The sequence below is a fragment of the Fringilla coelebs genome (assembly GCF_963513975.1).
Source record: "Fringilla coelebs genome assembly, chromosome: 12".
In the NCBI taxonomy this organism is placed as follows: Eukaryota; Metazoa; Chordata; class Aves; order Passeriformes; family Fringillidae; genus Fringilla; species Fringilla coelebs.
The window spans coordinates 12,197,412-12,214,205 of NC_140038.1; the positions used below are offsets into that span (position 1 = coordinate 12,197,412).

Below are 16,794 nucleotides of genomic sequence, written 5' to 3' on the forward strand. Positions count from 1 at the left end.
GACAAATCTGCCACTATTCTCAGGTATTCAGTATTTTGTTTACAAGCTGGAAGCTCTGTGAAGGTTGCAGATTAGCCGAAATTCACCCTAAAGGCTGAATATTGGGTAAATGCTACAATGGAGCAGCATCCTCAACCACGCCAAGGAATGCCACGGAAGAGATCCCATATTCCCTTTAGAGAGAGATGCAAAACAAGCAGAGAGGAATGCGGCAGCACAGTTCCTCCAGCCAATAAATATGCTCTAAGGATACTACTGCGTGCGGAGAAAATATACAGAGTAAAGAAAAAAAATAAAACTTCGGATCGCTCTTTCCTGGAGTTCTGATGGGAGTCAAAGCGGCAGCCTCACACCTCAGCGCCTCCCAGGCAGTGCCGCCTCACGGAGAGGGCAGCGCTGGGCAGGGGACGCAGGGCAGGAAACACCTGGCGTGGGCCCAGCTGGGCACGGCGGGATTCTCCCCCTGCCTAGGTAGCTGGAAGTGGTTTCTGGCCAGTTTTTTGTGACCCAAAGCAGGGAAGAGCCGATGCGGGGCGTGAGGCGCCCAGACCAACACAAACGCCTGAGGGAGAGAGAGGCGGCTCGCAGGAGCCGCGCTCAGCCCCGGGCTGTTTCCGTTCCCCGCCTCCCCGCGGCGGCCGAGCCCCGCACTTTCGTTCCGGGGCCTGCGAGGGCCGCGCGGGAGCCGCGCCGGGCGGCGGGTGAGGAGCGGGCGGTGCGGGGGGGCCGGAGCCGGGCGAGGAGCGGCTGAGGAGCTCCCGCCCCAGCGCGGCGGTGGCGGCAGGAGAGAGGAAACAGCGCGGCTCGGGATCACCGAGGGGCCGCGCTGTGCGCGGAGCGGGCTCGGCGGCCCGCGGTCGGAAGCGGCTTTGCGCCCTCGGGGGCCGCGGTGCGCTGCGGCGGCGGGACGAGGTCGTTCAGACACGGCAGAACCGCGCTGTTATTGGGGGGCAGAGGCAGCGGCCCAGGGAGCGCCCTGCGCTGTCCGCCCGCAGAAGCTGCAAGCGCTGCGCGCCGAGGCGGCCTGCGCTCCCCCCGCTGGGCTGATAGCAGCGAGCGGCGGCACGGAGCGGGGCTCTGGCCCCCATGAGCTGTACACGGCCCCCCGAGATGCACCGGCCGACGTGCTGAGTTGCCCTAGAATTGCGGCTGGAGTGTGGAGGGTACCCTCCGCCGGCAGCGATTTACCAGGGGTTCGGAGATGAGGTGCAGATGGAATTGTTGTTTAGTCTTAAAAATATCTGTCTGAAATGAGATTTGGATCTTGAAATTCTAGCCGGTCATTTTCTGAAGTGTACTGTACTGTAGGTCTAGTGCTGCAGCGTGGGCACAGCTATTATTTTGGGGCCACAGCGTATCCCTGTCAGCATGGATAATAAAAATGCTTCAGGGTGTCACCGTTGAGCGCCACAGAGTGTAAGACATTACACTGAAAAGAATCAGTTTGCAGGCTGGGAATGCATGTCCAATTCCAGGGCCTCTCGCCCTCTGCTTCTTGAGGAAACCTGATAATAGCACAGGTTACTCTGAGATGTAAAGTATACTGGCTTTATCTCAGAGAAACTTGAAAGGAAATTGCACTAGAAAATATTAGATTTTGTGTTTATTTGAGTGGACTTCCCTGACCTTTCAAAAGTTAGACCTTGGCAGAGACAGAGGGGAAGGTATCATAGCATGCATGAGTATTTAATTTTACCAGAAAATAACAATTTTTTCTGGGATTGATTTTAATTTGGTGTTGGAAACTTAGCTTAGTTTTTTGGTTTTGTTACTTTCCAATTACATTACACTTGATTTTATTTAAACGCTTCATTTTGGATTACATTTCAGGACTTACTGTTTGTTTGTTTTTGTTAAACATGACTTTGCTACATGATTTTATAAGTGTGATCCTTGACATGAAAAAGTAAGTTAAATTAGTTGAAAGTAAATTCTGAGAATAACCTCTTTCATTGCATGTGATGCAGCACAAAGTGCCAAAGGCAGTTTATAACTACTGCAGGCTGTGCAGGCTCCTGGCTGGGGGCTGCTTTGGGGATGAGAGAGCGCCCCGAGGCATCAGTGAGAGGGGGTTGTGACAGCACAGCAGCACTTATTCTGTCTGCCCCGGGGTGGGCATATGGTCATGTTTCTCATGCCTTGCTACATGATGAAAATTCTGTGCCAGCTGCAGAGGGTGAGACAACAGCTCTCCCGAAGAAAGCCTGACAAATATCCATCGATGGTACTAAATAAACACAAAGTTGTGGAAGTCTAGACTGGGTCAGCACTTCCTATATGGAACATGAGGCACCAAAGCCCTTTATAGCTGTTACTTTGCAGCCTCAAGCTCTTCTGGAAAATTTCTTCTGTTTCACAAAGCTCTGTCCAAAAGGAATTTCATTCAGGTTATTTGGTTGGCCCACACGCAATAAATTTTAGGATAGAGATCTAAATTAGCACAATAAACTTTTCACTTACAAATTTCTATCCTGTAGGCATATAATTCTGTGTCAGTGGTCATGTTGGAGACTAATGGGATTGCTCATCCAGGTAAACACTGCTTACCAGTGTTTCCATAAAATTTTAGGCACAGATCTTAACAGAGAAGTATAGACTTCTGCAGGACTTAAATGAGTGGATAGTGAATGTGCATTAAGGATGCAGATCTCAAGTTCTTTCCAGCTGTTTATCTCATACTTTCCCTGAAATCTCTTGAATCTGATTATTTTATTATTCTTTCTGTTGTAGGAAATACCTTCTTTAATGAGATGATTTTGTTGCATGGGATAATACAGAATATTTTCCAGTCAATTAGTTCATAAAATAACATTTTGTCTGTTTCAGCTAACCATGTCTTTAAATTCATCTCCATTTTTAAACGAAGAAAATGCTCAAGGAGCAAAAAGAAATACTGAGTGCTTGGAAAGCCTACTGCAGACTCCATCATCGATTCAAGATAATCCACTTCAACAATTACAGTTAGCATCCCAGGAAGTACTGGAAAAGGCAAAAAAGAGTGGGAGATCAAAATGCCCCCGATGCAATAGTTCAAGGATGTTTTATTGTTATACATGCTTTGTTCCTGTTGAAACTGTCCCTACCAAAGAAATTCCAACTGTGAAGGTTAGTATTGCTTAATGATTTTTTATAATATCTTTGGGGGTTTAGTTACTGTGGACAGAGAATAGTCTGTCTGCAGCCATTTCTTTTTCTGACTCATTTTTTACAGACATTCATTTTGAACACAGCTATAAGTATGAATAAACTACAGTTATATAAAATTACTGTTCTTACTTGAGGAATTACATGTACAAACACTGAAAATGTTCCAATCCTCGCATAAACATTTATTTATCTTCTAGATGAGAATATAGGCTGAAGTCACTCAGCTTCTCATGCAACTGTGTTTCCACTTAGTTGTTGAAAGTTTCTTTATGGTGCTTTTGCACATTCTTCAGTTTCTAATAACTCTGGCCAGAAAACTTTATATTGTGAACAAAAAATTTGTCCAAAACCAAGGGTGAATTTTACATAAAATGTGACCTAAAAGACATTCCTATATGTCATGGTTCTATAATTCAGATAACTGCTGTTAAAATATAAATAGTGTAATGCCTTTCAGCTGAGTTACCTGGGGAAACTATCAGAGAGGACTGAGACATTTTGCAAAATTAGTTAGGATCTAAGATGCATTTTGAAGACAGTGGAGTTTGAAAGCATCATAAAAATACTTTAGAAGTACTTTTGAAATTTGACCTAATAAACTGAGGTATATTTTCATTGAAATAGTCATTTTCACAGTTGAGTCAATACCTAATAGAGATAAGTATTCATATTTAGAACTATTATATTGCTCAAATTAAGAGCACATCCAGCTTACCTTATTGATTCTATTTCTGGAGATTTTACCACACTACTCCTGGCAGCATTCCAAAGTGCATCACTGCTTATTTAGCTATTTGCATGAATTGAATGTAGTAGGTGCTTCTTCTAACTTGTCTCTAGTTTAGTTCTAAACCTAAAAAAAAAATCATCACATACATTTTAATTACACACCCATAGGAATTTTTTACAAATTTTGAATAAGTTCTTGTTTGTTTCTAATAGATAAGTTTCTAAGTAAGTTCTAATAAGTTCTTGTAAGGTTCTAATAGATGTTTGTAAATATGATGATAAATACTGCTTTTTTTTTCTTTTACTGTAGTTACCTTTGAAGATTGACATTATTAAACACCCAAACGAAACCGACGGCAAAAGCACTGCTGTGCACGCTAAGCTCCTGGCACCTGATGATGTTACAATTTATAAATACCCTTGCATTCCAGAGTATGAAGAGAAGAGACACGAAGTAAGAGATTTTCCAGAGATAGCCAGGCTTTACCCTGGGGAGGTGCAGCTTCCTCCTGCAGTGGTAGGGCCCTGTTCCACTAGTGCAGTCCATCCTGTGCTCTCTCAAAGATTGGCTCTGGAAACACACAGTTCTGGACTGTAACCTTTTCTCCAAAGCTGAGAAAGACTGCAGCACTATTTAACCACCTTGAATTTTCTATGTTCATCTCCTCACATAATGGAGAATTCGATTTACTGTGTATCTGAAGAAATATTTTGCCTATAAATGAAAGTATTCAACTTGGAGCACGTTAAACAGCAGTTGAATATTGTGCTCATATTAGTAGCTGCAATATTTAAACCTCCTTAAGATTTTTAACATTGACAGAGGAAAACAACTAAAATTCAAGTCTTGTCTCTCATGGCACAGAGCACAAAAAAAGTGAGTTATGAACTTGGGTGTATATGTTCATTTAAATGGTAAGCTTTACTTTTTGGCCCTCCTGCCCCATATACTGCAGTGACAAGTGACATTTGACCTAACTTCCTCAGGGCTGACACCAGTGTCTTGGCTGAAAGATCTTTTTATACAGAAGAGTTAGAGTTGGTAGTAGAGGCATGGAAGTAACATTAATTAAAAATCTCTGTTAAGGATCTCAATTCATTAACATGTTTTCAACATGGATTTAACACTGTATTGGACAATAGAATATTTTTAAGAGATACTATTTCATCTTGTCCTGATTTAAATGTTTATAGACAGGGTAGAAAATGTCTGTTTAATATTAGATTTTATTGACACTCATCTCTTTGTTTTCTTCATTCAGATAGCGCTTATATTTCCTGGCCCCAATTCAGTTTCAGTAAAAGATATTGCTTTCCATCTCCAAAAGTACACCAAGAAAGACGTCTGTTCCAGTGATGATGACTGTTCCAGAGAGCCAGTTCTTAAACAAGCAAAATTAGAACCTGAAGCAGAAAAAAATCCAAATGAATGCATCTCAAGCAGCAGGAGTGAAGGCACTAGACTGAAAAAAATAATATTTATTGACAGTACCTGGAATCAAACTAACAAGATAATAACTGATGAACGACTTCAAGGTAAAAAAATACAAGTTGATATTGAGACATTATTGCTGCAGAAATGATTAGGGGACTGTCTGTAGGGGATAGGTCTGTAACAGACCTGAGCACAATGTAAGCTTGTATGTACCCCTGTCTCTGAGTGCGTATATGAAGGATTCAGCAGCCTGTTCCAGGGCTGTGAAATACTTCCTGAGCCAGACTCCATTACTTTTCATGTCGTATAATTTATTTTCCAAAAAGATAATACTAGTACTAAGAAAGCATTTACATTTATTTGTCTCACTTCTCTGTTGGAGCAAATTTCCTCAGTCTCAGAGAATGGGAGCTGTCATGTTAGACAGTAGAACAGTAGTTAGAATGGCCTCTGAAGGAAGCCAGGAAGATTTTTTTGCAGGTGGCTGTCTGCTTTCCAGAAATCACTGGACCATTTGTGTACGTTTGTGGCAAACAGGCCCCAAGAAGGTAAATTAGGATTTAGGAGGTTCAGCCCAGGTTTGTCATGGCTTGGGTTCTCTTTCTCCTCAAGTTGTTAATGGACATTTCCATGATCTCACTACTCCAGTAGTGAGATCATTCCCAAAAAGAGAATGGCTGCTTGCCTTCCACACCCTTCCAACTCTGAGAGCAGAAATTGGTAATTCTGCAAAAAGTTTTTGTCTTAGGTTCTTTACAAGAAGTTTACATTTAAGCATTCTAATTAAAACCACAAAAGACAAAACAATTTAGCAATAGCATTCCATTTCCTTTGAGATGAACAGGAGTTTGAAAATACTTTCATTAGTGCAAAAAGTGCACTTAGCTGGGAGGCAGGTTGTCGAGTTTATATGCAATATACTAATATATACATACACATATACACTACTACTGCTTCACACTGGATCCTACAAGGAATTTCACAGACTTTCTTACATAGAAGATGGATGTTGCCTCGCTGTCTAGTCAGTTTATTAAAGAATTCCACATGTTAGTATGATGTATTGGCTAATTAAAATCCTGTTATAAGTATTTAGTTTAACACAAAACATGCTCTATCAGCTACATTGAAGTATTACTGTAAAGATTAGAGGAAGTGCACGTTGCATGTTAATGTAAGGCATTTGAAACTTATTTTAAGAGGACAAATTCAAGGAAAATAACAGGCAGCCAGGGGAACTGAAAATTTCCATTGAAGCCTAGTGCATATGTTAGTCAAAAAGTCTTAATTGGTGTTACTTTGGAGCTCCTGAATAGTTTCCAGTTTCCCCATGACAGTGCTGATTTGGTGTACTTCTCTCTCCTTTCTAGAGCCAATCTCAGTTCCAGCTGTTTTCCAGCTGTTTTGCAGCTCCCTGGGTTCCTGAGTTTCAGGATTGCTGTGAGGTTTAATAGTGTCATGCAAGTCAGTTTCTAGTATGGGAGAATTTTACCCATCCACACATTGGTTATAACAGCCTGTGCATGTATTGCTTTCCTTACTGCTTGTCATAAAGAACATAAATTGTATTAATACCCCTTTTAGAGATTGCAGTTTTCACTTCCAAGATGAATGGGGCAGAGTTTCCTTAGGCATAAACTGATGACATTTTTATGTTGTACATACATGAAAAATAGAGAACTGTTTTCATTTTTCAGTTAGATTGCAAATGAAGTCATCATCCAACAAAATATCCATCATATGTTAAAGTTCAAAAAGGAGTGTTCATAATTCCAAATAAAAAGTAATTGCCATACTTATTAAGATTAAGTTACAAGAAATATTGAATGAAAACATTAATGAAGCCAAGAAAATGTAAAGAAAAGCAAGAAAAGCCTTGTGTTTTGTAAGCTTATATTTATATAGACAGTAAATCTAGTAAATTTTGCTGCAAGAGAAAGCAAATGAGTACATCAATCTTAAAATAAGCTGAGAGAACTTGGACAAAAAATAGTTCTCTATCTTGGAAAAGTGTTAATATATCTTTAGAAAACAAAATGAAATCAGGTAAAGACAAGAAATACATGAGAGTTGGTAATGTCTAGGATTGATTACTTCATTAAAAGTGATCCCTAGATCAGAAAACAAACAGTTGAATCTAATGTTAATGATGACTTTCTCACGTTAGTGATGGAACTTATTGGCAACATCACCATGATTGTTAAAGAAACTGATTGCTTTGGGTCTTTTTCTCTGTAAGTTTGAACTGCTTTGTATCAGCCAAATATTTTATTAGCTTGTTCATTAGCATTATGGGGTTTCATATGAACGGTGAGTATTTGTAAGCAAACATTGCCTTTGGCTGTATACAGATCCGGTACAGATGAAACATGCTCAGTGAACTTTTATCCTTAACCCCCTCTGGTTTTTGGGGTTTTTTATGAAGGGTCCTAAAGTCTTTTGTCTGAAAGTAACTGATACTGCACTTGTGGTAAGCTCAGTAGTGTCCGTGGTCCTGCCTTCAGTGAACTTTTGTTTGTATTCAAACCACAACTACGTGGGAGTTTATGTTGGAGAATCATCCCTGAGATTTACTTCACTGCTTTTAGGGTGAAAGCACTGTGGATTTGTTGGAAGCTTTCATTTTGGTTGGGCCTGAGAATTCAAGTGTTGGAAACTTGAGGGCAACAAGCTTAATGCAGTTTCCTACTGCTATTTTAAGTTTCACATGTGTAGGATTATTAGAGGTAAGAATTAGACCGTGTATGCTATTTTGAGGTTTTGGTTCAGAAATGTCAATAATAACATTTAAATGCAGGGACTCTCCTGTTCAGTTTTTTTTTTTAATGCTGTAATTGAGATTTCTTCTACAATGCAGGATACCATACTTTACTAACTGCAAAGCAAACAACTGAATCCCTCTTGCAATTACACTGAAAGAATTAAACACAGTTTGTAGGCTAAAAGTGTACAATTACAAGTGCTGGGCTCCAGCCTGAATTTGGACCTTTCTGAAACTACCCTGTCCATAACTTCCAAGCAATTCTTAGACCATACTGGTTTTTGTACTGTTACCTGCATTAAACTGCCCCATGAGACAGAGTATCAGATTGTGATAGAAAAAGATAACTTTACAATCTGCTTCTGATATTGTTGACAGGTGGGTACCCTGTTCTTCATGATCCAAGTGCCCATCCTGTTTACAAAGTGGTAACACACTGAGTTGGTTTCAGTTTTGAATAGTTTGTGCATCTTAGGAAACATAAAAACTAAGATACCTGTTTAAAATTCATCTGAATAATAAAATAGTTACAGGGACTACAAGTAGATTAAAGATTGTTTTTCTGCCATACGGACACCAAATTCCCTCTTTCATCTTAAGTGGGAATGCTTTTAGTATCTAATAAACTTAATTACAAGATGCTGTCATACTTAGTCCTGAGTAATTTCAGTGACATTTCAGTTACTTAACAAGCATAAGTTAAAAGTTCCTGGCTCTTGCAAATAGTCCTCTCTTCAGCAACACTAATAGTCTAAAGGATTCTGTTTTACTTGAAAAGTATTAACTTTGCAAAAGATGAAATAATAATTTTCTGAACACATGAGTCTTGGCAGGTGTGGGTTTCACTCTTGCCGTGTGAAGCGACTCTGCAGTTTACTGAGGGGCTGTGTGGCTGTTTGAATGAAAGGATAACTTGTAATTGACTGCAGATTTGAAGGTTGTAACCTAGGACTTACAGCACTTCATCAAATTCCAAAGTGGTCCAAAAAGGATGATAAAATTATTGTCTCAGTTTTACAGATGAAAAGTGTAGGTACTGGAAGAAAAATTATTTTCATGCAGGCACCGAGCAGGCTAGCAGCAAAGCAGAAAACAAAACTAAAGTCTTGGTGCTAAAGTCTTGTTTGACATTCTGGCCACCAATCTACATTGTCTAATCTAGGTCATCGTTTTTCCTTACAGGGTTACTGCAAATTGAATTGAAGACAAGGAAAACTTGCTTTTGGCGTCATCAGAAGGGAAAACCAGATACATACCTTTCCACAATAGAAGCAATTTATTATTTCCTTGTGGACTATCATCAGGAGATTTTGAAAGAGAGCTACAAAGGACAATATGATAATCTGCTTTTTTTCTTTTCATTTATGTATACATTGATTAAAGATGCCAAGTGTTGTGCAGGAAAAGAGTAAGCTGTCTGTTGGTGCATGACACTACTTTTTTTTCTAATAATAAACTGCACAAACATAACTAAGATTTTTTTTTTGGAAATAGACTGTACTTTAAATAATGTCCAGAAGTGAGCTGCAGACCTCCTCCTGCACGCTTGAGGTTGTAGAACTTCTCACATGAGCAGTCTTATTAGAGTTACTTATTTGAAAACAGTTACATTTTCCTAAATATTGCTGTACTTCTACCTACAGGCCTGATGTGCTCACTGTGATGAGCACATTTCCTGAGATGGGAGTGGAGGACCTGACCCCTGTTGCCATAAGGAGTGATCTCTTTTGACTGTAAGAAGGAATTAGCATACTGGCTTTTCATTGTTACTAATACTTATGTCACATGTTTTCTTTGTGGTTTACACAGCAATACTGATTTTGCCTTCATGGCATCAAAGGCTTACTGAATGAGCAGATGGTTGCCATAGAGCAATAGTAGCAATAGAGAATGAAAGAGCACATTAATTGAATATGAATTATATACTTTCAAGTTTAATTCTGGAAGACTCTTCTAGTATTAAAAAAAGTGGTCTCTTTAAACACTGTTATACAATGTATGATTTCTGTAGTACCATTCATGTACTCTTATATTAGGATTATTCTCAACTTCTTGGGTAATTTTAGACTTCTTCAAACAAATTTAGTTAAGTGTTTATTACTGTTACATAGCATTATTTGGGGGAGCACTGACTTAACAAATGTCACTATGGCGTATTGTAGGCACCACAAATGGTGGTTCTGACCACAATATTTCTGACAAGGCTTCCTCAAACTAGGCAGGCTGGGAATCTGCTTTGTTTTTCCTTTTGCAGTAATGGGGCAGATTAGAACAGTCTAAGTAAGACTTTGTGCTGATGGGAGTTTTGTCATAGCTGTAAGTGCTGCTGTCAGAGTCATCATGTGTGAATGTAGTTTTGCCAAGCTACACCAGCACAGCCAGTGCTGGCAGAGGTAATACACCTGAGCTTTAGAGCAGAGTTATATGAATATATTTTAGGTCAAACATTGATAAACGTTATATTCCTAAGATAGAAAAAATGTTTCATTAGAGCTACAATATAAGATGGATAAATATTTCTAAATATTCCTAGAAATTTGTTACTTAAGACAAAATATGTCTTGTCAAAGTGACAGACTGAAAAATTACAATAGATTATTTTTTAAACAAAACATCCAAGTTTTTGTTCTCACTTGTAGCATACTCTCTAGGAGGGCACTCACACACCCTGGTGAACATCGAAATAATCTCTTGGAAAATACTTCAAGAAAACGTTTTTATACTTACACAGCAGTCTATACAGGCTCAAATAGCTGGTTTGTACTGCGTTTTTAATAGTGAAAAAAACCTGCATTTCAAGGTGAAATCTTAATATTGCTTCAAACACAAGATAAAAATACACTCTCTTACATCATATCTCATATTGGTGTGCTTATCTGCACAGGCACAGATAAAAATGCATTTCAGGGGACAACAAAAATATATCCCCATTTGCAGAACAAAATGCTGGTTAAGTTATAAAGTTATGAAATGTGCATGAACTATAACAGCACCACAGGAAACACAGGCTTGAAGTCAGAATGGAAAAGATAATTTTTATATCTACCTATATATTGAGTTCATATGCCAAGCAATGAGAAAAATCAGCAGTCGTGTCTCAGTGCTATTGAAACAACACTGCCTACTCGTTTGGTTCTTATTGCTATTGAGAGGTTATTTTGGCTTTTTAAAATGATTAATGTTATTTCCTTTGGTATGAATTTTGATAGTCTTTTGACATTTCCATCTGTTCTTGTATTTCTTAAACAAAGATTGTTGTGTTTTTTTTTTTTAAATCACAGAAGTATAATAGCTTGAGAAGGAAACTTTCACCCACTTTAAACAAACAAAAATAAAATTAACCCACTGACCTAATGTTTTACAAGAACCAGAGAGAAAAATCTGGGGGGAGATGGGGAGTTACTTCCAAGACACATTTCCCTGAAAACATGTTTTTTATTTAAGAAGCAGAGGTCAGATAAAAGCTTGTATAAGCTGTTCTTCGTTACTTTTGGAAAATAGTTTCATAAGGTGAAAAATTGTTTCCAAATTTAAGTTTTGTGTATCTCACTTTATTTGAACAATGGGAATTAAGAACCTTTTCCAAAAGAAAATTAGTTTTACTTCACAGAAGTTAATGTACAGAAAGGATTTTACTTCTGGCGAAGTGGGTTCAGATTCTTTTTCTTCCAGTGCGTCCTCAGTGTAATGCAAGAGTCATTTGTTACACCAAGGACAAAGGCACACCTAATATCTGTAATTCTTTGCTATCTGTTGCTGCTCCTCTGATAGCCTTTTATGGGGGCAGGAGGGAGGTTTTTGTCACTTCTGCTGCAAATCTGTCCTGTCTGAGCAGCAGATGTAGTTGCCCTTTCTCTCATATGTATAAAAATATTTACATCCTCTATTTAATTTGGATGTTGTTATAAGAAGCCGAACCAAGTCATCCATCTCACACTGAAAGCATCTTAGTACAACTGATACATTTCCCCAGCTTTGAGACTAAAGAAAAATTTTGTTCCACTAAATGAAAGCAATCAAGTGGTTAATCCTTTCAAGTGCAATTAGCAGCACTGACCTCCCTGTTCTTTAAATTGAGGGTCATGGGGAGGTAAAGGCCAGTTCTGGGCCTTTTCTTTCATATCAGAATACCCCTTCACTATCTCTTCTGTTTCCAAAAACATCAGAGACCAAGAGAGAAAAACAGGCTTCTGCTTCCATTAGCAGTAACTTAAACAGCCATAAGTTAAAGGGGGAGGAAAAGGAAGAGCAGCTCTATCTCCTCTCACAACAGGAGACATCTGGCCTCCTGTGGGGAGGCCCCAGATAACAAAGAACCTGTCAGTGCAAACCTCCACGATGTGTTCAGAGAACCATTTTACCTGCAGTCTGGCTCATTCATTTCCTGCCACTGAAGCCATCTGCTTTTGCTTATTGTGGGTATTTTTGTTCTTTGTTTGGCCAGGAGCATGAAGTGGCTTCACTTCAGCATGCCTGTAAGCTTGGTCAGAGGGAGTATTTAATCCTTTTCTCAAAATGAATAAGAGATGGAGCTGCTGCAAAAAACAATTCCTTTCCTGGAAGGTAGCAGAAATGTCATCCAAGCCGAGGTTGAATAAAGGGTCATGACAGAGCATGGGGTAAAGATACATTGAGATTGAAAAGAGATGCCAACTTGGAATCTACAGCACAACCTCCCAAAGCACTTGTAATCTTACCTGATTTAAATCCTTTGCTACTGCTTCTTGCAATTTTTGAGTCCATCTGGTTTTCCACATAGTGTTCCTCAGGCTTAACTGCAGCATGATACAGGGATCTGTTCTTACCTTGCCCTTGCAATGTGTTTCAGTACTTTGCCTGAATGCTCTAAAAATCAGTCTACATAAATGATGGTTATAGCTTACTTGTACAAAATGTAATGTGATATGAAAATCCATCCTACTTACCTCTACCTTCAAAAGTGCCAAAAGAAGGGATGGAGGGAAAGTTCTATTATTCCCATCATTTACTGTAACACAGTTAATAAACTTCCAGGTGCCATTAACTTGTGTCTCAGAATATTCTGCCTTTAACAAAAGTTAATGGCGATTGCAGCACATTTCCAACAGGAAAACTTTCTCACTAGGATCAAAATATGTGGCAGTTAAAACTCCTGATCTACTGATACCAGAATGTGAGGTCACCTACTAAGGTACTGAAGGACTCAACATAGTTCCTAAACTGTTATTCCTAGTCTTGAGGGACACCATTTTAGTAAAATTCTAATGCTGTCATTGAGAATGTTAATTGTGACTGATCAAACTTAGTAATACCAACATTAAAAGGAAGTGTTTATATGAACAATCTACCACATTCTTCCTGTTTGCTTGTTGGGAAAGGCAACACGTAGCTGCCGTTTTACGGATTCAGAAGAGAAATGAGATGTTGTCGAATTTAGAAGTAGTCTATCACATAAAACTACTCATAGTGGAGTGATTTCTTCACCCTATCTGCCAGAAATAAATTCAAATAATTCTGAAGTTCCAGAGTAAGAGGTGGGAACTAGTTCTCTAATGCAAAACAGACAGCAGACTGTATTTTCACCTCATGGAAAGTGGAAATTTTTGTCTAGCTTTAGCAATACTGGTGCGGTTGCCACATGATTTTACTGCTGACTTCTCAGACCACTGGTGTTGCAATAGGATGTTTAGAAACATACCACAGAAGAGTGAACAGAAGAGAATGTGCTCCACCAACATACCCCAGACTGACTCCTGCTCCTCCTCTGATCCTGTGTACTGTGCTTCCCTTACTTGTAAAAGTAATTTCTGCCTCTGCATAAAGTGTCTATCCATGAAACTGGGCCCATAAGCCAGTTTAACTGGCATGAAATCTAAAAGCTTTAGTACAATTTCTGAAATTATTTGGAGATGGATACTAATGAACTGGAGAGAATCAAACTCCTTTAGATTTAAAAAAGCATCCTTTTGTCTTTCCTGCAGAAGAAAAATACGTTCCAGCAAAAGAAGCTTGTTCAAGCTGAAACTCAGCCTTCATTTAATTTCCAAATGTTAAATAAAAATTCTGTATTTCAAGAACATCATAATGTTTTATTCCTTTCAAAAATTATTTTTGAGGCTTCAGTTTCATGACTAAATTGTTTGCCAAATGCAGCATGATTTTCAGCTGACCTGAAACTGCATTTTCTAGTGATTAGTTGATGCAGCTGAAACACGCAGTATAGTTTTTCTGTTTGCAGGTTTCCTTTGGGCAGAATTAATGCTACAGTCTTTTTCTTTTTTCATGTTTACAGCAGACAAGGAAGCAACTTGATACAGCTTCCATTGTCAGAAACATCACATAACACACCTCAGTCTACTTGAGGCAGTTGTATCACGTTACTTCCTCTTTTAACCTCACATGTGTCTGAGTGTGGTGTGGAGTATTGGCTTTGCTCTGCATACCTGAGTTAGTTAAGAATATAAAAGTGCTTGCATTCTATTCTATTGTGACTGTGTTGGAAAAAAATTTAATATAGAAAGCTTTACATTACCAAAAGTTTCCTCTTTTCTTTGAAAATGGCTTACTTTTTCCAGAAAACTGGTTTAAAACCAATGCCTGAAGCAGCTGCCAGGGAATTGGCCAAAAAAATTATAGTGTCAAACTCCTGAATGCAGAATGCTCTCTAAGGTAGGCATGGCTGAGCTGATTCTGCTCATTCTAAAAGAATTCATTGAAAAAGGAATGGAGGAAGAAACAAAAAAAAAGCTTGAATTTTTTGAAGCCCACGAAAACACAGTAGATTCAAACAATCAAGGTAACATGCAATGCTTCAGCTGTTCCACCATATGGATGGTCTGATGGCAATGGCCAGGATTTGGTTTTCTAGGCCTCTGCAAAGTTCTGCCCTCTCTATATAGGCAGTGGTCATTTTCGGCTACACATGTGCCTATGTATATTTATCTTTGAGGCATTGATTTAGAAAATACATTTCTAGTTTATATTTCTGTATGTTGGGACTTTTCTTGTAAGAAATTAATATATCATAACTAACTCTGTACTAAACTCTGTCATTGTCTTTCAGTACCTTGTTTTGTTTTCCAAAGTTCCAGCGTTGGCATGCTACCGATAACAGAATTGGGATCTTCCTGTGCTGCTGAATTTACTGTGTCATTTGCACCAGTGACCAGAGCCAAGTCTGTATCTCAGACAAAAAGGAAATATATTACAAAATGTGTTATTATAAAAGGAAAAGCCACTGCTTCAAGTTATCAAGACAACACCAAAGCACATTAATCAAGCATACAATAAATGATGACAGTTTGTTGTTTCATCTGAATGAAAAAATTAAATCCATCTGTTGGTGTTCAAACCTAGAATCCAATCTTGGCAGTTCCATGTGCTAATGAAAACTATTGAAAAAATTTCATGCATTCTCTATGCAAGATATCATAAAAATAAATACTCCTAAGACTTAGGAGGCAGAGTTACGCAAGGCCGCGGTGAGGTCACTACACAGAGCACATGGTGGGATCGAGGATGACGTGCATTATGTTATACCACATAGAGTATTTCAACACTGCTCACTTACAGGCCAAACCTCCAGTATCTGTTCTGATCAGCTCCTCAGTTCCATGGCTCTGCATGCAAGAAGCACTCCATTTACACCCAATCCATTGTAGCACCAGGAATGAACTTTTTAGTTATTTAAGAGATTCTACCACTTTAAAATTGCTTGTAATTCCTACAACCTCGAACCATGCTGGTCATGAAACGTATATTTCTAGAGTAACACTATTGATAAAAATACAGGGTTTACTTTAGAGCTTTAGCACTAGCAGTATCAAATAGATTTCCCTTGTCCTCCTCATGCTTATTGAATCCTAGGGAACTCTTGTGAAATACCTGCAGAAGCAGCACTACTCTGTCTGCCCAACATACTTACCCATGTGCCTACCAATTTTTTTTTTTTCCAAAGTTGTTCACAGTTTGCCCAGTAAAGTCAAGCTTAACTGCCCATACATTTGTTCAGTCTCCTTGAGTCTGTATTAAAATCAGTACCCTGTTAGAGCTTCCATTTCTTCTGACCTTTCCAACTGACAGGGCTGGCTATGCTTCCCAGGAGCACGGCAACCTGAGAAGAATGGAAGAATGCTCGGCTGTACCATTTTTCTATCTTCTGCAAGAGTCCTCCAAGTGACTGAGGAGCATAAGCCAAAGGAATTTAGTGTACTGTTACATGGAGAGCAACATGGTCTAGGGCAACCATAGGTCTACTTTGAGCATAGAAGGGAATAAAAGCAGTCTAATACAAAAACGTCTGATTTCCCTACTGTTTCAAGTTCCAAAGTCCATGCAAATGTAATGTCAAAAAACTTAAAGCTTCGAATACATCAATGCAAGCAGATTATCCTCATTGACAGCAATGAAGATACACCTATTTCAGATGTTTATGAAACAGATACATAATCTTGTCTTTCCAAGTCAGAGTTTAGAGGATAAACAGTGAGTCAAACATTTTAAGATTGTCAACATTTTAAGATTGTCAGCTGAAAACATTTGACATTGAGCCTTCTAGAAGCAGTAAATCCAAGATCCCATGGTACTAAACTTAGCTTGTAAATCTTCCTTTATGATCTGTCTCCTGCATAGTTGCTTAGAATGAAGTCAATCTAGATTGACACCCATCCATTAAAGCTGGGTCCAGCGGGGCAAAGCAGTTCTCAACCAGATAAAGCAGTGAAGAATTTTGTGAGGGAAATAC

General features: G+C 38.9%; 1 protein-coding gene across 2 annotated transcripts; it reads left to right on the forward strand.

Annotated features, from left to right (window-relative positions):
- The first annotated feature begins 652 nt into the window (after positions 1 to 652).
- DTWD1 (DTW domain containing 1) lies at positions 653 to 14,261 on the forward strand. Of its 2 annotated transcripts, XM_084213718.1 has the most exons (7): positions 912 to 1,206; positions 2,827 to 3,105; positions 4,187 to 4,330; positions 5,139 to 5,412; positions 9,255 to 9,480; positions 9,567 to 9,623; positions 9,716 to 9,734. In XM_084213718.1, the coding sequence occupies exons 2-6, from the start codon at positions 2,833 to 2,835 to the stop codon at positions 9,580 to 9,582; spliced, it is 933 nt and encodes a 310-aa protein (XP_084069844.1). In that variant the 5' UTR covers positions 912 to 1,206; positions 2,827 to 2,832; the 3' UTR covers positions 9,583 to 9,623; positions 9,716 to 9,734. The 2 variants fall into 2 exon arrangements, with proteins under 2 accessions (XP_084069845.1, XP_084069844.1); XM_084213719.1 differs by lacking the exon at positions 912 to 1,206 and adding an exon at positions 653 to 701 and having other exon boundaries at positions 9,255 to 14,261.
- Positions 14,262 to 16,794: the final 2,533 nt, after the last annotated feature.